At 43.7% G+C, this 27715-nt stretch overlaps 1 protein-coding gene across 3 annotated transcripts in view; it reads right to left on the bottom strand.

The window, feature by feature from the left end:
- Positions 1 to 27715, bottom strand: part of DNAAF9 (dynein axonemal assembly factor 9) — a 148742-nt gene that overhangs the window by 51739 nt on the left and 69288 nt on the right. For 2 of the 3 annotated variants that reach the window (XM_082359004.1, XM_082359002.1), the window contains 10 exons: positions 26725 to 26806; positions 25714 to 25750; positions 19730 to 19817; positions 18522 to 18598; positions 16503 to 16547; positions 16092 to 16137; positions 12457 to 12568; positions 11334 to 11404; positions 10353 to 10403; positions 9509 to 9596 (listed from right to left, as the gene is read on the bottom strand). In XM_082359004.1, coding sequence (XP_082215130.1) covers positions 9509 to 9596; positions 10353 to 10403; positions 11334 to 11404; positions 12457 to 12568; positions 16092 to 16137; positions 16503 to 16547; positions 18522 to 18598; positions 19730 to 19817; positions 25714 to 25750; positions 26725 to 26806 — 697 coding nt within the window. The remainder of the gene's footprint in view (positions 1 to 9508; positions 9597 to 10352; positions 10404 to 11333; positions 11405 to 12456; positions 12569 to 16091; positions 16138 to 16502; positions 16548 to 18521; positions 18599 to 19729; positions 19818 to 25713; positions 25751 to 26724; positions 26807 to 27715) is intronic. The other variant, XM_082359003.1, reaches the window with a different exon arrangement.

Raw genomic sequence — 27715 nt, forward strand, 5'->3', positions numbered from 1 at the left:
ATTTCTTAGAGCTCAAGGCACAGGCTTGGGGAAAACCGCCAATATCTTATTGCTAAGGCAGAGGACATGAGACCAAGAAGAGGGACTGATTCCTTGAGCTGTAGCTCTAAAAAGGCAGCCCCAAAGCTGTGTAAGTTGTAATGACAAGAAGAGCAAAGGCCAAGTTTTGAAGGTTTCCTGAGAAGGTGGGGTTTCAGGAGGCAGAGAGGGGCCTAGAGAGTATGTGTGCTTGTGTGTATGCATGTTAATGGGGGGTGGGGAGAAGTGGGGGAGGTGGAGGCAGTTTTTAGGTACTAGAGGACGGTTTGAAGCCTGAATATCAACAAAAGAACAAGACAACCAGTCAGAGGGAACTAATGCCAACCTTACCAGCCAGCCCAGTTCAAGGCACTCAATGGTTCAAGTCCTGTAAGGCTCCTACCCTCTAAGAAGTATAACCTAGCCTCACCTACACACAGTCTTGCCCTATGGCCCTCTTGAGTGGAGGCTCCTCATGCCCCAGCCTCATCCTGCACCCATGCCAAGGTTCATCACTGCTGTTCCCAGACCATTCCCTCCCACAATGGCACAATATTTTCATTCCCTCAGAGACTCATGCCCCTCCTTTCCTTCACTGCTCACATCTACTGCCCTCCTAATTATGCTACAACACTTCAAACAGCTTCTGAATGTGTTCACAGTCTTCTCTTCCAAAGCCGAGACTCCCATTCCCTCTGAGAGATCAGGGGGTGGGCCATGCCATGCTCTGGCCTTGCTGCTCCTCAATGCCAGTTCCATACCAGTAAAGCAGCACCCAGAATGTCTTAACTTCTGAAATCTTCAGCTCCAGAACCTACTCTGACTACAAAATGCCATCATACTTTTAACTATCTCACTCCCCAAACCTCATCCCGTGATGTCACTGAGCCTTTGAAGCCTTCAGTTCCCCCATTTTCCCTTATTGCTCAGAAATTTCTGACTTTCCTCTCATCCACATTCAGGGCCAATCCCCAGGGACAAGACAAACGTTTGATCTCTGTTTTGTCAGGGAAAGGGATGGGAACAGATTTTATTTAGTATTCACTAAGCACCAACCATGTCATATACATTACAGTTCTCCATCTTTGCAACAATTGTAAGAGGTAGTATTATTTTTAGAGGACTGATGGGAAACTCAAGCTTAGAGAGATATTCCCCAAAGTCATAGAACTGCTTGATAGTGGAGCCAAGTACAGAACACAGGTTTGTCTGATGCCAGGGCACTGTACCATGCTAGCCACTTCGGTTCTCTTTTTTCCTTTACCTCTGCTCTCTCCACAGCCCATTTGTGGCTAATCTGATGAGGTACCTTCTCTGCTTGCTCAACCTCAACAAGCCCTCAGTGCTGCCTGGCAGTCCCACCACTGCCATCTCCTTCCATCAACTCCTCCTGGGCCCAACCAAAGCCCTTAACACTCTCCTAACACCACAACTTCTTAAACTCCAGCCACAAGATGACTCTACCTACTGTTAGAGGAAAGAGGGGTCAACAGGTGTAATCAGGTAGAAACTGCTCCCCTACCTACTGCTTAGTATCTGGACCCTTCCATGTCCTGGGCTCTCCGTCCACCTGTATACCTCTAACATGAAGCTTCTCAGGAACAAGTACCACTCAAAGGCCTCCTGGACCCAAAATCACTCAAAAGCTTCCAGAAAACAGCCTCAAAATCACTCCAAAGCTTCCAGAAAACAGCACATATCTGAGAGTTGGTACATTCCAAGTAGTCACTGGGAAGATGGGAAAAGAAGTGGATCAGGGAGGTCATCTCCAGCACTTCTTCTCCCTCTAGATTCTAAAGCCTCAAAACAAAATGGAAAAGAGGCAGAGAGAAATTCACAAGGCAGTGCTGGAAAAGCACTCACTATGGGGCCTGGCCCAGGGCAAGAGGTGATTTTAGTACTGGTGCAGACTGTTCTGTGTTGCAACTACCCTTTGCTCTGGGAATAGTAACTCTGTTATTATTCTCAGGGCACACATGAGATAACTGAAGTCTCTCACTGGGTGGTCCAATGCCAGTGCCCCAGTCTCTTAGATCCTAATCCACTTGAAGTAGTAACACTTCCAGTACCTGTTCTGGACTTGTGACTGTCCAACTGTTGTCTGATAGGACATGCCTTTGCAAGGGCTTCTCAGTGACTGGGGGAGCCAATTCCTGATGAGATCTCTCTGGCTCCTTAACCAATCCCTGGTGCCTTGCTTAATGGGCTCTTTCATTCCTTCTCCATTCTGTGAGTCTGAAAACCCAAGGTAAGAGGAAGTTCCCCCTCAGTACCCAAGAAGTAGCAGGGGACTACAGCAGGGCTGTCTTTGAGTGACCTCTACATCCCCGGAAGTCTAACAGGAATGAGCCCTCAGGGCAAAATAAGACACCAAGTGTTAATGAAGAATATGGCTTTTCCTCCTTCAGACAACTGGCTGTACAAATAAAAACGCTTGGACTTCCCTGGTGGCGCAGTGGTTAAGAATTCGCCTGCCAATGCAGGGGACACGGGTTCCATCCCTGGTCCGGGAAGATCCCACATGCCGCGGAGCAACTAAGCCTGTGCGCCACAACTACTGAGCCTGCGCTTTAGAGCCCTTGAGCCACAGCTACTGAGCCCACATGCCTAGAGCCCATGCTCCGCAACAAGAGAAGCCACCGCAATGAGAAGCATGTGCACCACAATGAAGACTAGCCCCCACTCGCCACAACTAGAGAAAGCCCTCACGCAGCAAAGACCCAACACAGCCAAAAATAAATAAATAAATAAATAAATAAAATAAAATAAAAATCCTCCAATGGTCCAGCCTGTGTAAAGAGGGAACATTATCACTGCTGGGAAAATATTATGATACAATGGCTGGATAATTTTCATTCTGTGTGTGTGACAGTATGTGAAGTATACACACATGATTTAAAGAAAAAAACCTAAACAACAACAAACCCTGATGCCTGTATATGCACCACTCAGCTTAATAAATCAAGTATTCCTAGTGCCTTTGAAGCCTACTCAATGCCCTTCCGCAAAGGCCCTCTCTCTTCCACCCAGAGGGAACCAACATCCCAAATTTTATGTAGCTTTACCATACTTCAATGTATCTATAAACTACATATGATTTAGTCTTGTCTCTTTTACTTTCATACAGATGGAATCTTAATACATGTGTTCTTCTGTGACTTGCTTACTTCTTTCAGCATCCTGTTCCTGAGAGTCATCCATGCTGTAGGTAACACGCAACTGTGGGTAATATGTATGTTGTAGGTATATGCTATATAATTCATCCATGCTCAGTGCTGCAGAGAACTTTCTCTTTTAAAGTGTCCCTCAACAGTTTCATATCAGCACAAGGGAACACATGAGAGGGTGCAGAATGAAGCAGATGGCCACTGCCTGGGCCTTCCCATCACAGGAAGGTGAAACTCAGCTTGGTCACCAGAGTTCTCAGACTTTATGTGTCAATGGTACCAGCATCTCTGCTCCTCACTGCTAAAAAATCTCTGCCTGATGGAAAAAATACTCTGGAATCTGTAAATTGCTACAGGGATAATGAAGGTGCTGCCTGAGGGCCAACCATTCACTGAGGCTTGTAGGAAATAGTAGATATATGGTCAACTGATATTCAACAAAGGTGCAAAGACAATTCAAAGTAGAAAGGAGAGTCTTTTCAACAAATGGTGCTGGAAAAAATGGATATTCCCATGTAAAACAATGAACATCAATTCATACCTTGCACCAGATATTCTGCCCATTCGCACCAGCCACAGTGGAAAACCTCATACTTCATAGGGATGGCAGGTAGAGTTCTCAAGATGATTTTGCCTCATTACCGGGGTAAAATTAGTCCTAAACTAAATGCTGCTCTGCTTCCTGCCTAACAAAGCTTAAAAGAAAGGCCCAGATGATAAGAGTAGAAGAGAAATAGAGCAGTTATTATCACTGTATTCCCTATGTTCGCGGCTAGAGGAAAGACTGAACCATGTTAACCTGAGACATGAAAGATGTAAAAAATGTCTAAATTGAACTTCTAGAGATGAAAAATACAATTTCTGAGAAGAAAAAAACACTGGATAAGACTAATGACATGACAACTGTTGAGAGCTTAGCTACTCCGTGGTACTGCTGCCTCAGCATCCATTTTGTCTGGCCAAGCGGGCTGCACAGGCCTTAAACTGACACTAGCTCCCTCATGTGAGCACAGGCCCTAGACAACAGCCTGCAGAGTCACAAGCAAATGTAAGTTCCTGATATGACTTTCCCAGCAACCCTTGTCATCAACAGTCTCCCCTGCCTCCTTAGTGCCTTCCCCTTGTGTGCCCCTTATATAAGACCTCCATGGAGCTTACCAAAACCCCACTCTTTTTGGTTTGAATTGACCAGTTTGGCCTTAGCCAAAAGGCTAAGGAATCCCAAAGCACTCCAACCCACAGACCTTAATAAAGGCATGTACCCAGGTTCAGCCTGCACCTTGCCTTGACCACCGCCCCCTGCCCCCCCCACCTCCGTGTAGCCCCTCAAGGCATGCCATGTACTTCCTCCTGGACCTGTGAGTAATAAACTTCTTTATTTCAATTTCTTTCGTGGTCTTTTGCTGAATCTGGCTCACCATTCAGCAGCCTGTGTTCCGTTTAACAAATGTTAATTTAACAAACTCGTAACAACAATGCAGAACAAAAGATTAGTAAATCAGAATATGTAGAAACTATGCAAAATAAAACACAAAGAGAAAAAAGACTAAAAATAATTGTACAGAGCATCAGGGAGCTGTGGGACAACTTTAGGCAGCCAAATGTATGTAATTGGAATCCTTGAAGGAGAGGGGAAAAACTAAAGAAATAATGGCCAAAAAATTTCCAAATTTGAGGAAAACTCTAAATCCATCAATTCAAGAAACTAAATGAATCTCAAGCATAAGCAACATGAAGAAAACCACACCAGTCACAAAAAGATCAGATTGCTTAAAATCTGTGATAAAAAGAAAGAAAATCTTAAAAGCAGCTGGTAATAAAAGACACCTTATATAGAAAGGAACAAAGATAAGAATGACAGTAGATTTCTGCTCAGAAATAATGTTAGCAAGAAGACAGTGGAGTGGAGCAACATCTTTGAAGCACAGAAAGAAATGGTCAACCTACAATTCTTTACCAAGTGAAAATATCTTTCAAAAGCCTCAGGGTTGGGACTTCTGAAATGGCTGTGAGGAGTCTGGAAAATTCTCTCCCCAGGAAGCAGCCATAAAACTGGACTGTCAAAAACAACTAGTTAAGGACTCTGGAAATGGACCAAAGTTATACAACAAAACTGAGAAGCATTTAAGGAATTCTACTGAAGCTTGGTAAGAACAGTGGAAATTTATGGTATTTTAGCTTGGGGCTATTCACATTACCTCCCTTCCAGCTCTGTGGTGCAGAAGTCTTATGAAGGAGAGAGGTTGGCCTGTTGGAGTGGCTGACTTTATTTGCGGGCAAAGCACAGAAAATTCCATACATAGAGATATCAAAAACCAAAGCAATCCAAGTGGCAAACATGGGACTTCCCTGGTGGCGTGGTGGGTAAGACTCTGCGCTCCCAATGCAGGGGGCCCAGGTTTGATCCCTGGTCAGGGAACTAGATCCCACATGCATGTCGCAACTAAGAGTTCATATGCAACAGCTAAGGAGCCGGTGAGCTGCAACTAAGGAGCCCGCCTGCCGCAATTAAGACCTGGTACAACCAAAAAAATAAAAAAATAAATATTAAACAACAACAACAAAAACAAAGTGGCAAACATTCAGAGAAGACCAACATACCAGAGATCTCAATGCTGGCTGGTACAACCAGACAGAAATGTAACAGGAAAATCAGAGGATTGAGACCATAGATGACAATTTTGTCTTTACATACCACAAGAAAGATGTGTTGTAAGGCACTGTCCTGGTGCCAGGTGCACCAAGAGACATGTACAAGAATGCTCATGAGAGCACTGTCTGCAATAGCAAAAAACTATAAACAACCCAAATGTCCATCAAGAGTCAAAAGGATAAACAGCATATTTTCATACAAAGCAATCCTATGGAACCACGAAAATGAATGAGCTGTAAGGCTACACACAATAATCTGGATGAATCTTAGGAACAGAACACTGAGCGAAAAAAGCAAGTCCCAGAAGAACACGATAGAGTATAATCCTAATTTGTGTTAAATTCAAAAATAAGACATTGTTTAGGGATATAGGCATATGTGGTAAAACTCTAAAGCAGGCTCCTGAGGATTAGGTACTGGGCAGCCTGCCTGACCAAGGTCAGCAGGGTAGGGAAGAAAAGGGCATATAAAGGAAATGAATGAAAAGGAAGCTGCATAACAAAAAGTCTTTTGATAGCAGAAGTCACTAACTGGGAAAGGGAAAAGATACCAGAGCTGGAAACATTTCAAGGTAAAGGAAGTACTATTCTTTTTGCCCATTAAGTAGTTCACTGGGCCATCCCTAGACCAAAAATCAAAAGACCTGGACCACCCCCCCAAATATCACCACTAACTTGTACTATAACCTCAGACCCATTTTTCACCTTCTATGGGGCTCAAGATACGAAGATCAATCAAGATAATGCATGCTGATGAGCTCTTTAAATGCCTTCAGAGGATGGGAACAGATAAATCTCAGTCTCAACTCCAGGCAGATTTACCTAGACCCTAATGACATTTAAGCTTCAGGACCCCTCACCTGCTCAAGCCCCTTTTTCAAGGCCCAGAGAAGAGACCTAACCCTTCTGTATGTACTATTTTTCCTTAAGAGAGCCCTGAAGTGGTATAAACTTCAAGCCCTATAAAACTGACCTGAGCCCTAATGCTTAATACACAGCCAGAGGATACTCCTATTTAAATTCTCTGCTCTATTGAAATTTCCTGCCTCAGAAAACCATCTCCTAAATTCAAACTACATTTTCCTCAGGAACTAAGAAAGTGTGAAATCTAAGCTCTCAAGTGTGTTACTAACAAGGCCCCAGAAATTCCTGGCTTTATTCGTGTGTAGAGACCTCAGGATACACTGAATCTTGCTGGATAACTCAATACAGTGTAAGATTATTTTTCTAACAAGGACTTTTGCTAAGAAGGTGCAAACTAATTTTGGCAAATATCCTTGCTAAATATTATAACTGGCTCAACTATGACACAGCACAACCACCTCTGTGTTGTGTCTACAAGCTGATTTTAAAACATTACGCAGCTTTGCCTCAAGGCTGGGAGTACTGTCACACACTCTCCTGTCTTTAGCAAATGTTCCTAACTTCCTGGTTTTTTGCACCAGGATCTGGAGAGGCAGAAATGCAGGGGGCACAGCATGATAAAAAATGCTACCTGGCATTTTGTGGATCGAAAACCAGGACTCCTTGCGCTTTATCTTCTATGACAACAGAGGAGCCAAGTTTAACCAGTGATCTGAGACCATGGAGAGCAACTTGTCACTGGAGAGAATATTTTCAAGAAGAACAAATTATCCAGAGAGGGAATTTGCTTAGTAAAGGATGAGGAATTTGTGGAGTAAGTCACAACTCCTCTTCCACAAAAAAGGCTTATCTAACAGGGAAAGAATAGGACTCATAAGAAAATGTTATTTTGAGGAAACCAAAAAGGAGCATGGAATGAATCCCCAGGAAATCCATGTAAGACCAACACAGTTCTTGAGAATTTTACATCAGCAGAAACACTGCCAGCTTGGACTGAAAGGGATAGAGAGAATAGAAAAATGAAAGGAGACTGTTGGACCCCCAAAATTCTAGCGGCAAGAAGCAGGCTGATAAAACTAGTCAGCTACAAAGTGCCACCTTCATGAAAAGGAAGGACGACAGAGGTATAGCCACAGACAAGAGGGCAGAGTCATGAGCCTAGAGGGCAAAACTAAGAGTTTAGAGGGTAGAACCAAGAGCCCCGGGGGCAGAACTAAGGGCCATGGAGGACTATTCCTAGGCCTTGAAACCTAATCTTGGAACTGGAGTTTGTCTAGCTGAATTTCAAAGCTGCCTTGGGGTTCGGACTCCTTTTTACCTTTCATTCCCCCCCACCTTTTTTTTTTTTTTAAATTAGTTAACTAATTAATTTATTTTTGGCTGTGCTGGGTCTTCATTTCTGTGCGCGGGCTTTCTCCAGTTGCGGCAAGTGGGGGCCACTCTTCATCGCGGTGCGCGGGCCTCTCACTGTCGCGGCCTCTCTTGTTGCGGAGCACAGGCTCCAGACGCACAGGCTCAGTAGTTGTGGCTCACGGGCTTTGTTGCTCTGTGGCATGTGGGATCTTCCCAGACCAGGGCTCGAACCCGTGTCCCCTGAATTGGCAGGCAGACTCTCAACCACTGTGCCACCAGGGAAGCCCCCCCCTTTTTAATATGAATGTCTATAACTGTTATCCTATGCCAGTCCTACCTTGTATGTTGTGAGGGCTGGGGCAGATAACTTGCCTCTAATTTCACAGGCCTACAGATGGAAAGGAATTGTGTTCAGGACCTGTACTTTATGAATTAGCTCCAGAGCCTCACCTACAGCTGATTTAAACAATCTTGATGATGAGATTATGGATTTTTCAGTTGGTGAGATTTAAGACTCTGAATTGTTACCATAATGGAATGAGGCTCTTGGGTGGGGGTGATTATATCTTGCATGTGAGAATCGTGGGGCCCAGAGGGCACACTGTTATAGGCAGAAATTTAAAACAGCCCCCATGATCTTCATCCTCTTAGGTTACTCCTGTATTCATGTAATATTATATGGCAAAAGGGAGATTATTTGATTGGGCCTCCTCTAATCACATGAGCCCTTTATAAGCAGACTTTTCTCTGCCTGGTAGAAGAGGAGTTCAGAGAGATTAGAAGTGTGAAAGAGATTCAACACAATTAAGGTTCTTTGTTGCTGAGATGGAGGGGGTCACAGGGCAAGGACTCCTGGGAGGAGGAGCTAAGAGTGGTCCCAGTTGATAGCCAGCAATGAAAGAGGCCCCTCAGTCCTACAGTCTGAAGGAAATGCACTCTGCAAACAACCTGTATGAGCTTGGGAGCAGGTTCTTTCCCAGAGCCTCCAGATATAAGCCTGGTTAATGCCTTGACTTCAGTCTTATGAAACCCTAAACATGAATCCAGCAAAGCCTTCCTGGACTTCTGACCACAGAACTGTGAGAAAATAAATGCATGTTGTTTTAAGCTACCGAATTTGTGGTAATTTGCTACACAGCAGTAAAAAACTAACCCAGGTTTTGTTTTGGCCCAACAGAACCTATTTCTGGACATGTTGCTGCTCTAGCCCATTCTGAGAGCAATCCTCAGGCAGCAGCAAGAGGACCAGGTGCAGTTCTGGCACCAGTCCTTTCTAGCACAAGTTTCCTCATCTGGAAAATGGACAGATCAAGAGAGAAAAGCTGTAAGAAAACACTTCTACACCAACAAGTTTTTTCAGATATCAGATGTATTATTAATTACAACACTCATGTTGAAACCTATGAAAGAGGTACCCAGACAGAGTCAAAAACAGATAAGTCAGAGCCGCTCACCTTCCTCAGGCCAAGACTGTGGATTACTAGAATAAAGATACGCCCCTTCTCCTCTAGTTAGAAAAGTGCCCAGGAAACACTCATCTCCCTTTAAAAAACAAACATAAAGAGCAGGTGATTTACAGCATAAACATTCAGAGAATCAAAAGTCCTGCCCAAGTTAGTCTGTCTACAGAGGCTGCTAAGTCAGCCTCAGATTTACCCAACTTCTTTCATGGCCTTTGGCACTGCTTGGCTCTTTGCCATGTTACTGGTATTCGTGACTCGTGCTGAGAAAAAGAATGTTAAGGTCCTCTCTGAGTCTAGGCACCATGGTCTGCAATGCTTGTTCATGTTCCCATAGATTTATATCCTCTGATAAAAGAGGCAGCTTCTCCTTGGCCTAAAGCCTTGACCTCTTAGCTCTACATGTCTAGGCCAATTTGAGATCTGCATGTATGTATGTATGTATGTATGTATGTAATTTATTTATGCCGCACCACGTGGCATGTGGGATCTTAGTTCCCCGACCAGGGATTGAACCCGCATCCCCTGCACTGGAAGTGGGAAGTCTTAACCACTGGACAGCCAGGGAAGTCCCTGAGATCTGCTTTTAAAAGTACTGGGAGATTTTGAAAAAACATCTAAAGGTTTAAGTGGCAGAAAGAATCCCTCTAGTTTGTACCCCATACATGGTTATTTCTAGAGCTCTGCTGGGAAGAGGAAGAATACAAAAAGGAACTGAGACAAGAAGGTACAGAATCTTTAGATTAGCAGTAAGAGGAAATATTTTAAGTTGTTTTTATAAATTGTTTACATTTCATTTTGATATGATGTTAACATTAAGAATAAGAAGGTTGCTTACCATAACCGATTGCTGGGTTTTCTCAGAAAATTTTGCTTCAATATCTTCTACCTGTGTCCAAAAGGAGTGCAGATTTTCAGTTTACTACTTAAAGGGCAAAACTCTGCTAGGTCTCCCTTGTGTTCACATATTTCTAAGAGAGCAGTCCCTCCACCAAATCCAGTGTTCTCAGGCCCTGATGGCTAGCAGAGCTGGCTGCTGGTCACAAAGCTCAGAGCACCAGGCCATGATGGGCTCTCTCATGGGGACCTGAAGTCCAGCTAAATGACCCTACAATATGTGGAGAGGATATGTTAGTCTCCACTTACATTTCACTTCGGAGAAAACTATTTTTACGGATGAAGGAAAGAGAACATTTTAAAGTATTTTGAATGTGTTCTCATTTAAACATGTTCACATTAGAGGATGACTCTTGCTCTTCTCTATTCATGTCAGGATTGTAGAAACAGAATATAAACAGATTCTGAAATAGGTACTTAGACCATTACTAGACTCACTGCTGTCATATTTTCTGTGTCCCAAGGCACCAGAGTTTCCGACCAAGTCCCACAGATGAAGATGGGACCATTCCACATGTAGAGACGTGGTTGTAAAAATTCAGCAGCAACTATTCTGACCAGAAAAGCGAGCACATGATCCACTTCTCACTTTCCGTGTGACCTTGGACAGGTTGGTCAATTTCTAAACCTTAGTCTCCTCATCTGTAAAATGAGGGTGTTAATTTCTTCCTTTCACAAATTTAACCGGGACCCAGATAATTGAGTTCCTTTCTTTTGGAACTTTTCCAAGATTATAAGAAAGTTAAAGAAACTAGATTCGTCTGTATAAAGAAAAAGAGCAGAGATAAAAACTTCTATTCCTGAAAAGTGGCTAGGTAAGGATCTGACATCCCACCAGGACCCAATGAAGAGGCTCTTCCTTAAACGTTCTCCCCAGTTTCTCCACGTTTATGTCCACTTTCACCTGATGAATGACACTAACCAGCCAGGAGCAGAATCTGGGTATGGCAGCTGTCAGGATTATGAAGCTGGTTTCTGTGGTAACAGTGCCATCTGCAGGAAGACCACAGATATGCCGGTTACTGCCCACCACCAGAGCCCACCATGCAGGCCCCAGACTACTTCCCTTCTCAGGAGTGAGGGCTCCTCTTATTAGTATACAGAGTCTGAGGCCTTCAGAAAATGAAAACTTACTCATCTGGGTACAGGGAGTCTAATGAGGGGATGGAGAAAGGCTTCCCCATGTGATTAACTCTATTCTTTTTACGCCAAATAGAAATACATATTTAAATAAAGAGTCCATTTTATCTATACTTTTAATTTTTGTCAAGGTAGTACAGATGTATATATTAAAAACCAAACAAAACATTATCAAGCTCATCCTACTAGCACTGGATATTATCATTCTCTAGAATTTTTTGCTAACATAATGGGTAAAAAAACCAGATCTAATTATTATTTCAAATTGCTTTTTTCCTACTAGTAAGGCTGTACATATTCATATATATATATATATATATATATATATATATATATATATATATATATATATATATATACACATACATACACATACAGTGGACCCTTGAACAATGTGAGGGCTAGGGGTACTGATCCTCTGCACAATTGAAAATCCATGTGTAACTTTACAGTCAGCCCTCTGTATCCACAGTTCCACATCCACGGATTCAACCAACCATGGAACATGTAGTTCTGTAGTATGTACTTACTGAAAAAAATTTGTGTATACGTGGACCTGTGTAGTTTAAACCTGTGTTCAGGGGTCAATTATGTGTGTCTGTGTATGTATAAACATTAAAAAATATATATTTTTAAAATATTAAAAATTTTTTTTTGTTTTCCACTCTGGTAAACTGCCTGCTCATATTTTTTGCCCATTTACCATGGGGTATGTCTTTTTCTTATCAATTTATAAAAGCTCTTCATAAATTAGGATATGTACCCTTTGTTTATTTTAAGTATTCTAATATTTTCACCAGTTTGTTGCTGGTCTTTTGATTTAGTTTATGGTTTATTTTGCCAAAAAAATATATATACATATAAACAAGTTCAAGTTTTGCCTTCCAAAGACGACATACACTTACCCTTTTCTTTAACCAAGATCTGAGATGTCAAAAATGATTCTGAGAAGACCACAGATCCTAAGCACCCACTTCCTCCCAGCAAGTCAGGAATGTCATAGATGGTCATACAAGCCTGTATCAAATAAGAAACCAGAGTTAGTCCAGTTGTCAGTCCTAAACATACAGGGAAAGATCCATAAGAAACAGACCACAAAATACTAAGGCACATGGCAAAAGAATACTGGAGAATTTCTAAGGAAAACTCAAGTATATCTTGAAATACATCTCAAACTGGGAGATGACTTCAGGATCATCCAGGCTTCTTGCTCCTTGGTCAGAGGCACACGTGGGCTAGATGAAGAATATCTTTATGTTTCTGTAAATTCCCTCAAATTGCTTATCCTCCCTAAAAGGCAATGCAACAGCCTTCCTTCTTAACCATGACCAGTGTCACATCCCAGTGTGTCCACATGCTCATCCACTCATTCTTTGGTTTGGGCTCGAGTTCTGAACAAATCTGGAAAGGGGGATACATGTCTTCATGGATATTTCTGGGTACCTGTCAAAACATGCAAATGCTCCTTTCAGTACCAAAAAATTAAAAGAAAGCTGTTTGAGCTTTAATGGCCAAGACAAATAAAAATAGAGGCTTCAGTAGGCCAGAAAAAAACTAGAGCAACTCAGAGAAAGCTCTGAATGGCTGGTAAGAAGGCTATAATTTAGTTAAAAACCAGTGAAAATGGAATAATTCTGAGATGAATCTAGCAGAGGAAATGCAGAAATTGGTACAAGCCAGAGTTAGAGTTTGAGATGACCGTGAAGATCTGGTGAAGGACATAGGATAAGCTGCACAATGAGCACTCCCAGGTCCCTGCCCTTCCTGGCCTGACGATGCTGAATGGCCAGGTATAGAGCTCCTAAAGCCAAAGCTCATTTTCACACATTGTTGTCCTCATATGGGATCCCTGCTCTATCCTCAGTACAGAGATAAAAGACCTAGGCCTCTTGAAGGGACTGCTAGATTCTCAAATAAAAACAGATGGCAGGGGAACTTCCCTGGTGGTGCAGTGGTTAAGAATCTGCCTGCAAATGCAGGGGACATGGGTTCAATCCCTGGTCTGGGAAGATCCCACATGCCACGGAGCAACTAAGCCCATGCGCCACAACTACTGAAGCCTGCGCGCCTAGAGCCTGAGCTCTGCAACAAGAGAAGCCACTGCAATGAGAAGCCCATGCACCACAATGAAGAGCAGCCCCCGCTCTTCACAACTAGAGAAAGCCCGCGCAGCAATGAAGACCCAACGCAGCCAAAAAGAAATAAATAAAAAATAAATAAATTTATAAAAAAGAAAAAAAAAGATGGCAGAAGAGTTGAAAGGAAAAAAACCATAGTTAAAGTCCTTAATCATCCATGCTGTCGTGATAAAGGAATGTACAAAAGTGACAGATAGGCTTTATATTTCAGTTAACTTTCTGATTAGGCATGACAACTGGAAGGTTTATTTAAATTTGTTTCAAAGAATTTTGAGTATCTGAAGACACAGAACCTTCCTGGGCTACATGGTTCCTCTTAAGTGACAATGATCAGTTAGGTTCCCAAATCAATTAGGAAGACAAATCCTGTGGTTTCCTAATCCCCCACTTCCCTATTTGGCCTCTGGTGCTGAGGAAGGGGAGAGAGGACATTAAAAAGAATACATGTAGTATTTTTTAGACACTTGCTATGTACTTCCCACATGTGGCATGGGGAGAGAAAAAATATGAAGCGTGGTTCCTATCTTCAGGAAACCTATAATGTATAGCTGGGGAGACAAGAGCATTCTTACATAGAAGTCATCATGTGACACATTACTATAGAATTACTCCCTAATTCATGTAATTTACTCCCTAATTATGTATTCCTATAGGAATACAGTACTTGTAGGGAGAAATCAGTAGGGTAGGCTTGGAGGAGGAGGCAGAACTTCATCTCTGCCTGGAAGGGAGGATAGGATTTGGACAGAAAGCACCAACATCCTATCTTTTCTTTCCTACTTCATTAGCTGCTGCTGAATGTGTACTTAACACAGTAGTATGATTCTACTGGACTGCTAATCACCTTCTCCAGTGCAAAGCATCTTCCAGAGCACTGCACAAGAGTCTAAGAAGAGAAGTCAGGGAAACTAAAGTCCAGCAAGGAGACAAAGTATTATTACCTAAATATCAGAAAGTATTTCCCAGTGTCTTAATAATGTCACAAAAAAGTCTCCATTAGTTCTAAAAGAACATCACCACAAAATACTGACAGAGACAGGGAGCAGGTATCTCATAAACACAGAAACTACTCACAACCTCAAAAAATTACCCATGTTGTACTACTCTCTGTAGATGAGATAACACTATGCTTGTCCCCTGGTGATGGCAGTGGGCATGCATTTGCACCAAGTCATCCACACCTGCCCACCCAGTTCCCTATGACCAAAAGCTCACTGAAATTAAGGTTCAGGCAGTAGCCACAGAATGGACTGAAGGTACAACTTGTACCCATATATACTACAACCAGAATCTTGGCTGGATGTCCACCATCCTCTTATGCATTGCTTGACAATTTTCTTCATATCAGAATACACTGGGGTAAATAGAGGATTTGGATGTGGCTGGGAGCAACTGGTTTAGAAACCCTGGCTCCCCAAGACCATGCCAGCTCACCCCAGGGACCAATATTTCTGCATCTCTAAACCCATTTCCTTGGCCCATTAGTTCTGCCTTCAGCACGTAGGTCAGAAAGCTCTGCTCTCACTACCCCACTTCACAGGAGACTCAGGCCCGTTTTTTTTTTTTTTTACGTTAGTTTGTTTTTATTTTCATAAGCGCCTGTTAAATAAGGGCATAAGGACTTCCCTGGTGGGGCAGTGGTTAAGAATCTGCCTGCCAGTGTAAGGGACACGGGTTCGAGCCCTGGGCCAGGAAGATCCCACATGCCACAGAGCAACGAAGCCCGTGTGCCACAACTATTGAGTCTATGCTCTAGAGCCCAGGAGCCACAACTATTGAAGCCTGCGTGCCTAGAGTCCGTGCTCCACAACAAGAGAAGCCACCGCAATGAGAAGCCCATGCACCGCAACGAAGAGCAGCCCCCGCTCGTCCCAACTAGAGAAAGCCCGCGCGCAGCAACGAAGACCCAATGCAGCCATAAATAAATAAATAAATAAATAAATAAATTTATTTATTTAAAAAAAAAGGGCATCAACACAGGCCTTGGAACACAGAGAAGCCACTGAAAACTTGGTCTGTGTTGAGGTAGGCTTGTCATCAGCTCCCATATAGCCTTCCATGTGAGGCCAGAGAAACCTCAGTCACTTGGAGGAAGCCTTTCTAATCTCAGGAAGAGGTGTCTACCACCCCCACCCCCTCGCCCCCCACCCCCCCAGCTAAGACTCTGCACCCAAGGGGCGCCTAGACATGGGAGTGTGGATGTGGTAAGCCTTGTACAGCTGCTGGACACCCTCAGAAAGCACAGGCTCACCACCACTGCAGCTGGAACAGTCCTGAAAGTAGACTAGTTTTCTCAGGTAAGGGGTGGGCTGCCTAAGACTCCCACCCACTCCTACCTCACCCCTTGTAGATGTCCTCTACAGGCCATTCCCTGCCAGCTGACCTGTAACAGCTCTGCTTACCGTCTTCACAAAGTATAAGCTATCTTCACTGTCCAGAGGCACAAGTCTACAAAAGGAGATTGATGGGAGAGACATATATTAAATTTACAGTGTTCTCTTTTTTTCAACTTGGAAGCAACTCACACTCAGCTCTCTCTCAGGGATTTTCAGAACACTGGGTTGCATGTATGCAGAATTCCACTTGGAGGGAACTAGGTCCACCCCCCAACCCACCCTAGTCTTTCAGTGGGAAGCATTCAGGGCAAAGGGTCTCATCTGAGCACAGCCACCTCCAAGCCCAGCCCTGGAGTGATGCCACTGCCAGGTGTAGAAGGGTGAAAAGATCATCCATGCCAGCAGTTACAAGGTAGCTGCTCTTCTTTTTGCTCCTAACTTGCCCCCAGTGAGGACACACCATAAACATATACTTACCTTCCCTGATTATTCACAGCATGTATATGAAAAGCCATCTTGGAGCTGTAGACCCAAAACAAAATGAAACAAAAGTCAGTCTGCTTTTGTGACCACTGTGTTGGCATCCTCCCCAGACACCTGCCACTGCAGTGCACCTGTGCTGTTCTCGCACAGCCACCAGTGAGGTGTGTGTCGTCCTTACCTGCCTTAGGGTATCATGCCATCAGCAAACATGGGGTCAGTGTCTGACTCCAGTCATGGCCCTGCCTCTGTGCAGATTCTCAGGGCTATCTTGACTCTTGGACAGAGCAGGAGAGAACTATGTGACTGCTGTCCATGGCAGATTGAGAGTAAACCTCTACTTGCCCCAGGCCTCTGGCCCACAGCTTGACATATTCTCCTGCTCCTCCTCCTCTTCACCACCTTTGAAGTCAAGCTGCCATCCCTGCTCGGAGTCAGACTGCTACCCACAGTCAACTGCTATGTAATAATGGGCATGGTCAGGACTTCAGAACTGAGGAATAACCAGGAAACCCTTTTGGCATCAACTCTTTTTGTAAAAGAAAGTTTCTAAATTGAATTAAGTTTAATTTTTTTGCCTTAACAAGTACTGGTCAGTCATATGCTAACTTCCCATGTTCCTCTTGGGAGAAGATTTGCTAATTTCGTGCAGTTTGAGGGAAGTGACCACGTGAAGAGAAGGAAGTGGGGCTCTTGGGTGGAGGACTGGCCCTGGAAGACTCTCCTCCTATTGCCTGGAATGTATTCTCTCCTTGTTCTTTCCTCCAGCCAGGGTGGTACACCCCATGCATAGGAGGCCATGGGATTGAGAGCGTGGCCTGCCCTAGAAAGGCAGAGTGGGTTAGGCAAGGCCCCGAGGACAGGAGGAATGGAATGACTTTGTCAGCCATGCTGATGGTAAGAGAGGAGAACCCACTGAGACAGCAGCTACCATTCACTTGCCCAATCACTCTACAGGGCAGGAAGATGATGAAACAGATGCACAGAGAGCTCCCTATCTTGCCCAAGGTCACACAGCTGGAAAGCAAAGAAGCTTCCTTAAACTCAGGTCTGCCAGGAACAGACAGTGCAGGTCAGCACACAGTCTTAAGGGACCAAATTTCCTCTAGCCCTCCCCTCTCAAGGTCAGAGCTACAAGATTCAGAAGACCCAGAAGAAAGGAAAAGAAACCTGAAGCAAGCCTACAGCTTTGCACCAAAGAGTTCTGGCTCTTTCCTACAGTCCTGGAGCTATAGCAATAGAATTCTTCTTGTTAGATCATAAACTAACTTAGTTTTCCAAATGTTCCTTCTCACTACCCAGGGCTGCAGATGTAAGAAAATGTGGGGTATGGAACTGACGTACCACAGGGCACATCCCAGAAGCGTCCTTAAAGAAACTCTCTGATATTGGTGTCTTTTGTCTCCTTCACAAAAAAGTACACCAAGTCGTCCTCATATGGGACAGAAGGTTGAGAGGACTGGGTTCAAGAAGGTTTAGCTATGGACAAAGACTACACAGAGATCCACTGTGATATGCCAGGAGATGTGTGATGGGAAGACTGCCAGGAAGCCAAATTCCCAGACCTTCTAGACCCTGAGACATGGCCAGGCTCAGGGGTTTCTACCATCTGAGAGGCAGATGAGGCCCAGGGCAACTCTCTTCTAAGCAGTGACCATCTTCATGTGCCCAGGGCCCCTAATCCTAACAAACCTCACCACTCATGCCCCCAGCTTCATCTTTCTAACCTCTGAACTGTCTGTCAGAGGTCTGAACTGTCTGAACAGTTCTAATACTGATCTGCCTCCCATTCCAGCCTCAGGCAGTGTGTCTGACTCTCAAACAGTTCCTCCATCCTTGGCTCCTTGGCCTCTCAAATAGAACCCTGATCATGAATGACTCTCCTTCACATATCTTATTGATTTACTGGAATATTTCTCAAAGGGGAGACAGAATATCAAATACAAAGGAGAAAAGGGTTTTTAAAACACAAACATTAAAGAAAAGCTTTTATAAACAATATCAGCTATTGCTTACCGTAGGGCTGCCTTAAACTGCATCAACTCAAAGGAATTTAACCCAGATCCAAAGGTCTGCTCAGCTACCTCCTTGGCCTGTAAAATCAGTAACGAAACAGAGACAATTAGCTTTCACAGCAGGAAAGAATACACTTAGAAGGGCCCTTCTCACATATGGCCAGGAGAACACTTCCCATCCCCTCTAAGTGACTATTTTGTACACATCAATAGATTAAAGTGAAAACATCTTGTTAGGGGAAACAGGAGCCTGCTTTCTTCGGGCTGGGTTCACATGAAAACACTTCATTCAGGCAGGTGGGCATTGGAACCTGATCTGGTGACCTGTAACCAGCTGGGACGGTGCCATTATGAGGCCTGGAAAAGCGCTTTCTCCTCCCCTCGAGAGATCACTGCCCTCAGTGTTTCTGCCCAGATGCTAAGCACATTCAAATAACTAAAGCTATAAAAAATCAGTTAAAAAACAAAGGTGCAGAACTGATACTGAAGAATAACCTACTGTTTTGCATAAGCTTTCATCTAAAGGGCTGAGAAATCCCAAGTACTGGGGGAATCAAGTTCAGTGAGGAGGGAAGGTGACAAGGAACTGGTGACTAGGCGATAGTCTCTTTGATATCTACAACACAACCTTTCCAATGTCAAATGGTTTGCTTCAGGAAAGGTCCTATTGGCACTGGGAGGCATCAAGCCAACTCGTTCTCATCTGTCACTGGGTCAGATATAGAATCCAACTCAGCACAGCAGGTTAACCACAAAACAGCAAGGAAGTAAACGGTCAGAGAAAGGAAACACATGTGCCTGTCTAGGAAAGACAAGTCAGAATTTCTAATCTTCAGTTAATTTTTTAAAACACAGAATTATAGGAAATCAAACTATGTAGCTCAAAACAAACTTATCTAACTTTATTAAAATTCACAGTAGAACAATCTATATTTTTATTTTTTAACTTTTGAAAGCCTTTTAAAAAACTACTAAGTAAAACAATATACTACAGAATGATTTTTTTTTTTAACACAACCAGATATCTACAAAGAAGTGCTGATTAGCTGTCATTCATAAGACAAGCTCAGCACACTAAAGGCATCTCTTTGGTGCCCAAGTTCACACACAAAATTAAGTACTATAAGGTGTCCAAATTAAAAACAGATCGATAAAAAGTTTCACATTAAAATAACTACTAAGGAAAGAGAAATGCGGTATTTAAATTACCTTTGTTAGACTGGAAGTTTTAGCATAACATACAATGGCAGCCAAAACAGCCTCAATAACAGCAGCATATACCTGTGACAAGAGCCTACTTTAAAAACAAAAAATAAGGGTTAACTACAGCATCACAAGGTTTCATCATAAGCTGCGTGCACATAAATGACATTCTCTAAGAAACAGATTTTTAAACAGAATGAGAAAAGTATAATAACAGAACTTGTTGATTTCTAGACCTTTTAAAAGCTATGTGCCCCATTCCAATTTTTACTTTGCTCTTGTTAAACCATGATAAGAATCACCTTTTCTTAATTCTGCTCAAAAGACCAACCCTCCCTGTTCGTGATCCAACAGATGAAAACAGTGTAGACTCCCTGACCCTCTATGAGGACCCAAAAGGTATCATGACACAGACTTGCTGCTTTTCCAGGAACCAACCACAGCACACCTTCAAGTTGTCTCCTCCCCAGGCCTGCTAAGGGCTGGCTGCTACTGGAACCTCAGGGTGGGACCCCTCAGGGGGCAAAAGAGATCATCCAATTGAGGAGAAGACTCGCTCCACTTAAACGAAAATTTTTTTTTTTTAAATTGGGGTATAGTTGCTTTACAATGTTCTGTTAGTTTCTGCTGTACAGTGAAGTGAATCAGCTATACATATACATATATCTCCTCTTTTTTGGATTTCCTTCCCATTTAGGTCACCACAGAGCACTGAGTAGACTTCCCTGTGCTATACAGCAGGTTCTCATTAGTTATCTGGTTTTTTTTTGTTTTTTTTTTTTAATTTATTTTTGGCTGTGTTGGGCCTTCGTTGCTGCACACGGGCTTTCTCTAGTTGCGGCGAGTGGGGGCTACTCTTCGTTGCAGTGCGCGGGCTTCTCATTGTGGTGGCTTCTCTTGCTGCAGAGCATGGGCTCTAGGTGTGCAGGCTTCAGTAGTTGTGGCACATGGGCTCATTAGTTGTGGCTCGCAAGCTCAGTAGTTGTGGCTCATGGGCTCTAGAGCACAGGCTCAGTAGTTGTGGCACATGGGCTTAGTTGCTCTGCGGCATGTGGGATCTTCCTGGACCAGGGCTTGAACCCGTGTCCCCTGCATTGGCAGGCGGATTCTTAACCACTGCGCCACCAGGGAAGCCCTAGTTATCTGTTTTATACATATTAGTGTATATATGCCAATCCCAATCTCCCAGTTCATCCCCCACCTTCCTCCCCCCAACCCCGCCTTGGTGTCCATACGTTTGTTCTCTATGTCTGTGTCTCTTTTTCTGCCTTGCAAACAGGTTCATCTGTACCATTTTTCTAGACTCCACATACACGTGTTAATACATATTTGCTTTTCTCTGTCTGAGTTACTTCACTCTGTATGACAGTCTCTAAATGCAAATTAATAGCCGGAGACCACTTTCTAAATAGCTCACCTGATCCAGAGAATAGAGTATGCTTTTGAGGGGAAGCATCCCCTGCTCCTGCCCAACCTTGCTCTTCCTATCTGACTTCACACTTCCCAAAGACATTATAAGAAGGTTTTTTTCTTGGGACTTCCCTAGTGGCGCAGTGGTTAAGAATCCGCCTGCCAATGCAGGGGACACAAGCCCTGGTTCGAGCCCTGGTCCAGGAAGATCCCACGTGCCGTGGAGCAACTAAGCCCGTGGGCCACAACTACTGATGCTGCACTCTAGAGCCCGCGAGCCACAAATACTGAGCCCGCGAGCCACAACTACTGAGCCTGCATGCCACAACTACTGAAGCCTGAGTGCCTAGAGCTCGTGCTCGGCAACAAGAGAAGCCACCGCAATGAGAAGCCCACACACCACAGCGAAGGGTAGCCCCTGATCGCTGCAACTACAGAAAGCCGGCGAGCAGCAACTAAGACCCAACACAGCCAAAAATAAATAATAAATAAATAAATTTATTTAAAAAAGGAAGGTTTTTTTCTTTGCCAGACAGGGAATGCCATGAAGATTCCTAGAAAATCCAAGTCTGGTTCCCTTTTGGGCAGGGTTTCTCAATCTCTGCATTTTGGGCCAGCTAATTCTTTGTTGAGAGGTCTTCCCTGTGCATTATAGGATGTTCAGAAGCATTCCTGGCCTCTCAGTAGTAACCTCAGTTGTGACAAGCAAAAATGTCTCCAGACACTGCCAAACATCCCTGGGGGTTGGGGGTTGGGGAGGAACTGGTGGGAGTGATGTGGTAGAACTGCCCTCGGTTGAGAACCATTGCCTTAGGGGAAGGAGACCCAGGGTCTTATTAGGATAATTACAGAGAGAAGGGGCTCATCCACAAGGCCTCAAAGGCAAGGGAGGTGTTTGGCAAGTAACTGCCTCATCTAAGAATATGTTTATTTTTAAGCCTGAGAATCTCGTACCAGGTAAAGGAAGGCGAAAGGACTTTTGTAACAGGGAAGAGCAAATTCTGACTCCACATTGGTTCTGTTTCTTTTACTTTAACCTTTGCTTTTCATTGCTTTTGTTATTATTATAATCATTATCTATAGCTGTAAGCATACATAATGGCCTGCCACAGGGAACCCTGACCCTCTGCCTGACTGTTAAACTAAAAGGCCTTTGTTCAGCTCACAGAGAGACATTCTGACCCTGCCCACCTGTGAATGGCTGCAGAAAAGAAGAAATTAACACAACCCCTTCCCAGTGCAGGAGATATTCTGCAAGACAAATGGCCTTTTTACTTTACTTCTTCACCACATCTCCCTCTCTGATTCTATAAAAGAAACTGGCATCCAAACCCCGGTAAGATGGTTTTTTGGGTACACTAGTTTGCCACCTTCTTGGTCTGCCGAATAAAGTCTCTACTCCTTGCCTCAACACCTCATGTCCCGATTTATTGGCCTGTTGTGCGGCGAGCAGACCGAGCTTGGACTCGGCAACAGTTTGATAGCAGGAAGAACACAGAAATGATCTGGTCTAACACTCTCATCTTACAGAAGAAACAAGCAGGGCCTGTAGAGGAACTCAGGTCTGCTCTCAGCCTGGTGCCTTTCCATTGCGCCACACCACACTGCCAACACCTTCAATTTCCTCTTTGGCTCTCACACCACACCTCTGCATTGCAGGTAAGAGATTTGAATAAGGTAGAAGAAAAAGAGAAACAACACATAACAAAATGACAGCTCCAAGGTTCAACATATCCTGAAGATTGTTGACCAGGCCATGGCAGAGGGGTATGTCCTGGCAGGAAAGTGCCCGGCAGGGACACTGCCAAAGAGCTTGGCCACTTCCAGGTATGACAAGAATCCTCCACATCTCAACACTAAGGGCAAAGATTTATAGACACCAAAGACATATAAAGAAACCCTTACTCCCTCCCTCACCCAGCTTAATTCAAACATCACTCAGTACCAACACTGGTCAGGCCAACCCCCTGCTTGGCCTTTTCCTATACAGACCCTTAGGCAAGAGTTCAGTACAAAGCTATCTGGCTTCTGACTCATAAAAAGGCCTGGACAGGAGGCCTGAGACCCATGATTGGGGAAGGGCCTGCTCTATGCCTGGATGGTGCTGCTGTTGCCTTCAGTAGGACTCCATTAGGCCCCAATTCTACCAGCCCTGTGATTTAACAAGTCTCCTGATGTGGGCCCAAGCACCTCTCAACACCAGTCCCTGAAGTGGAGCACCAGTGACTTTGGTTTAAGCAAAATGTCTTCGGGTCTAGAATGAGGATCCAGGGCAATGGCTAGGCACAGATGGCATGGAAACACAAACAGGTGCAAAGCAAGACTATACATATCCACCAACACATGAGAATGTGGTTGACGTGCTGCTAACGTAAAGAAAACCCACACAGAAAAATTGTATACACACTACAATTACAGCTACACAAAACCTAAATGTATAATTTAAAAAAAACAACAAAAAGATACACATTAAGATACTAATGCGTGGGGCTTCCCTAGTGGCGCAGTGGTTAAGAATCCACCTGCCAATGCAGGGGACACTGGTTTAAGCCCTGGTCCGCAGGGGACACGGGTTTGATCCCTGGTCCAAGAAGGTCCCACATGCCGCAGAGCAACTTAGCCCATGTGCCACAACTACTGAAGCCTGCGTGCCTAGAGCCCATGCTCTGCAATGAGAAGCCACCGCAATGAGAAGCCCGCCCACCGCAATGAGGAGTAGCTCCTGCTCACCGCAACTAAAGAAAGCCCATGTGCAGCGACAAAGACCCAATGCAGCAATCAATCAATCAATCAATATATTTTAAAAAAGAGATACTAACGGGTGGTGTCTAAGAAGAGGAATTATGGTTAATCTTATTTTTTCCCCTTATTTCTCAAATTTTCAAATGTGATTATATTACTTTATATTTTTCCAACAGAGCCTTACGGGTTCTACCCTAGAGATTCTGATTCAGTAGTTCTGAGAACTACTATAGCCTGGGAAATGTATCTTTTTAAAAAGATCCTTAAATGATTCTCTGTGGCCTGTCACTGTTAGCCTTTGGGAAGCACAGACCTAACTAGTTTATGCTAGGATATTTAATTAGGTAATAACAGAACTCTATTACCTTCATAATTCTGAAAGAAAATCCCTTTATGGAATTCAGAAATTCCTGCATTATTATGGACTGATTACATCTTCCCAAAATTCATATGGAATCCCTAATCCCCAATGTGACTATATTTGGAGATAGGGCCGGGCCTTTAAAAGGTAATTAAAGTTAAAGGAGGTCATAAAGGGTGGGTTCCTAATCCAGTAGGATTGGTGTCCTTATAAGAGGAAGAGACACCAGGGACTTCCCTGGTGGTCCAGTGGTTAAGAATCCATCTTGCAATGCAGGGGACACTGGTTCCATCCCTGGTCGGGGAACTAAGATCCTACATGCCATGGGGCAACTAAGCCCACGTGCCACAACTAGAGAGCCCGTGTGCCACAACTAGAGAGAGAGAAGCCCACATGCCACAACTAGAGAGAAGCCCGTGCACCTCAACGAAAGATCCCATGTGCCAATGCAGCTAAAAAATAAATAAATATTAAAAAAAAAAAAAAGGAAGAGGCACCAGAGATCTTTCTCTCTCTCCATGTAAGCACAACACTAAGAAGTTGGTGGTCTGCACTCAAGGAGAGAAGCCTCACCAGAAACCAACTCTGCTAGTACCTAGATCTTGGACTTCTAGTCCCCAGAACTGTGAGAAAATAAATTCTGTTGTTTAAGCCACCAGTCTGTGGTAATTTGTTACGGTAGCCCAAGCAGACAAGCATTAATGAGTTTACTTCTTGTCTTTGGTTTCCTGCTATATTGGGGGGAGGGGGGGAGAAGTCAACACTAGGCCCTTTCTAGAGAGTTGCATGGCCTGAGTTGAGATCCTAGCTCTGTTCCATAAGTCTGAGTGTCAAATTCAGAGGAAACACCTCTCAGACCAGATGTGGTTTCACACAGGTTCTACCAATGGGTTTCAGGATGTTTTATTTTTTGGAAAGCCCCTATTATAAAATGCACTATATAGAAAATATATTAAGAAGCGTTATGCCACTTAAATGCATGGGTGCACAGGCAGGAAGTCTCTGAGTCTGGAGAGAGGAGCAGATGGCAAACCTGGCAGAGTCTCTAGCCTAGACTTCAAGGTGAAAGACAGGGGCTGGGACATCCTGGGAGACTACACAGCCCTACTTATTATAAGTAATAAGCCTTATTATAAGCCTTACTTATTTTACTTATTTATTTATTTATTTATTTGGCTGCACTGGGTCTTAGTTGCAGCAATGTGGACTCCAGAGAGCATGGGCTCGGTAGTTGTGGTGCGGGCTTAGTTGCCCTGCAGCATGTGGGATCTTAGTTCCCCAAACAGGGATTGAACCCACGTCCTCTGCATTGGAAGGCGGATTCTTAATCACTGGACCATGAGGAAAGTCCCTCTGCTCACCTCTTAAGCCAAATGTCCTACCCAACGCTGATCTCAAAAGGAGGTAGATGGGACAATCTCAACATCTGAGTAACTCAATGTGAGGAAGAAAAAATGTAATAGAAATGAAGACTTACATTTGTTCAGTTTTCTTGGGCAGCTTGTTGTCATCTCCTGTGAAAGAGGACCATGTATTAAGAATGTGACAAGATTACAGGAGATGCAAACACTTCACAAGGAGGCTAGAATTTCCTAATTTGAAGGAGATGTCAAGAACTACATTTTTTTCTTTTGAGTTAAATACTGTACAAGCACAAACAACAGTGAAACCTAGCTTCTGCCAGTATCTTCCCAGACCATCATCCCTGACACTGACCTTGACAACCAATCAGCATCACCACTAAACACCAGAGAAGACATGTGGAATCTTCAGCTCTGGAATGTTTTTGCTTTCATTTTAAAATTTTTGAATTAGGAGGTATAAGTAAGCAGGCTCAGTTCTGCCTCTTTCTTCATCTCCTTAATTATCCAACCCAAGTCATGCTTCTTTCAGAGTTTCCTGGTTTATATAACAATGCTCAGGAGAAAACCTGGTTTCTGATGTATACTCCTCTGTGGAACAGTGCTGGGACCCTCATTCATTCAAGAGTTCTTCTCTGTGTCTCTTTGGATGTCTGCAGCTTCTGGTTACCACAGCAAAGAGGATAGCCTCAGTCAGCCTAGCCTTTCTGAATGGCTCCTCAGCATGGAGCACTTGCTCCTGTCAATGTTCCCAGCTTATGGGTACCCTTCTACCATGGCTCTTCCTCACCTTCCTCACTAGAACAACAGGCACCTGGCTGAGTCATCCAAACTCCCCTTGCAGCCCATATCTCTTCCTGCTATCTCCAACTACAGCTGACTCATCTTTGCCTTCCCTCTGATACCAAGCACATGGTCTCACACATGATTGGACCTAATATATACTGAGTTGATAGTTATTCCTCCTGAAATACACTCTGTGATAAATGTGTTAGGCACATCAACAGGGAATTACAGGCTACAAAATGAGTTTCTGAGGAAAGTAGTAAATCTCAAGTCCACTTCTAGTTCATGGGAGAAACTTTTCATTAGGTAAGTTGATGAGATGACAACTTACATGGACTTACCCAAGTAAGGAACATGAGTAGCTCCAAAAAAGTATGTTCTTGAACAAGCAAGGGGTCCCTTTGGTGAAACACACTGTACTACCTGGATGTCAGGAAAAAAAAAAGTAAAAAAGGAGCAGGGACTTAAGTGTGTACTGTTAGAGAAACAAAAAGTGTATAGTTAATAGAAATCCATTTTATTTTACCAACAGCTGATTTATTATTTTTTAAACGCATAGGGGAAAAGGTCACCTTTAATTGTTGTTTTTTCTAAGGTATCTTGTGTGTGTTTTATAACTTTGGCTACATTGTGAGGCTGCTGTTGGGTCAGCCCAGGATGCTAAAGAATTAACAACTTAGAAAGAAGACAAAATGTGCTTGGATTTTGACTGTCATTAATGTTTAGTGCAGAACTTTCAAAGTTTGGACCTTGGCTGACATGATATGCAGATGTGGGAAGGCAGCTACAAATTCAGGAAAGGAGGTGATACCCAGGTCCCCACCTTCACTTGTATTTCATCTCTGTACATAGGCCATCCAGAAGAGAAAATAAGTTCTCTAGATTTTAAAATTCTTATTTTTCTTCCCTGCTTAGTTGTTCATTTATACAGATGGAAATGGATGTCCTTTTCTCTTTTGAAAATCCAACAATCTCATCAGGGGTCCTAGGATAGTAGGTACAAAATGCAAAAATGCTACCACAAGAAACAGAGGAAAGGAAATTAGCACAGTATCTTTTTTTTTAAAATTAATTAATTAATTAATTTATGGCTGCGCTGGGTCTTTGTTCCTGCGCAAGGGCTTTCTCTAGTTGCGGTGAGCGGGGGCTACTCTTCATGAGGTGTGCAGGTTTCTCATTGCGGTGGCTTCTCTTGTTGCACAGCACTGGCTCTAGGTGTGCAGGCTTCAGTAGTTGTGGCTCACGGGCTCTAGAGCGCAGGCTCAGTAGTTGTGGTGCATGGGCTTAGTTGCTCCGTGGCATGTGGGATCTTCTCGGACCAGGGCTCAAACC

Source organism: Balaenoptera borealis (genome assembly GCF_965194805.1).
Source record: "Balaenoptera borealis genome assembly, chromosome: 16".
Classification (NCBI taxonomy): Eukaryota; Metazoa; Chordata; class Mammalia; order Artiodactyla; family Balaenopteridae; genus Balaenoptera; species Balaenoptera borealis.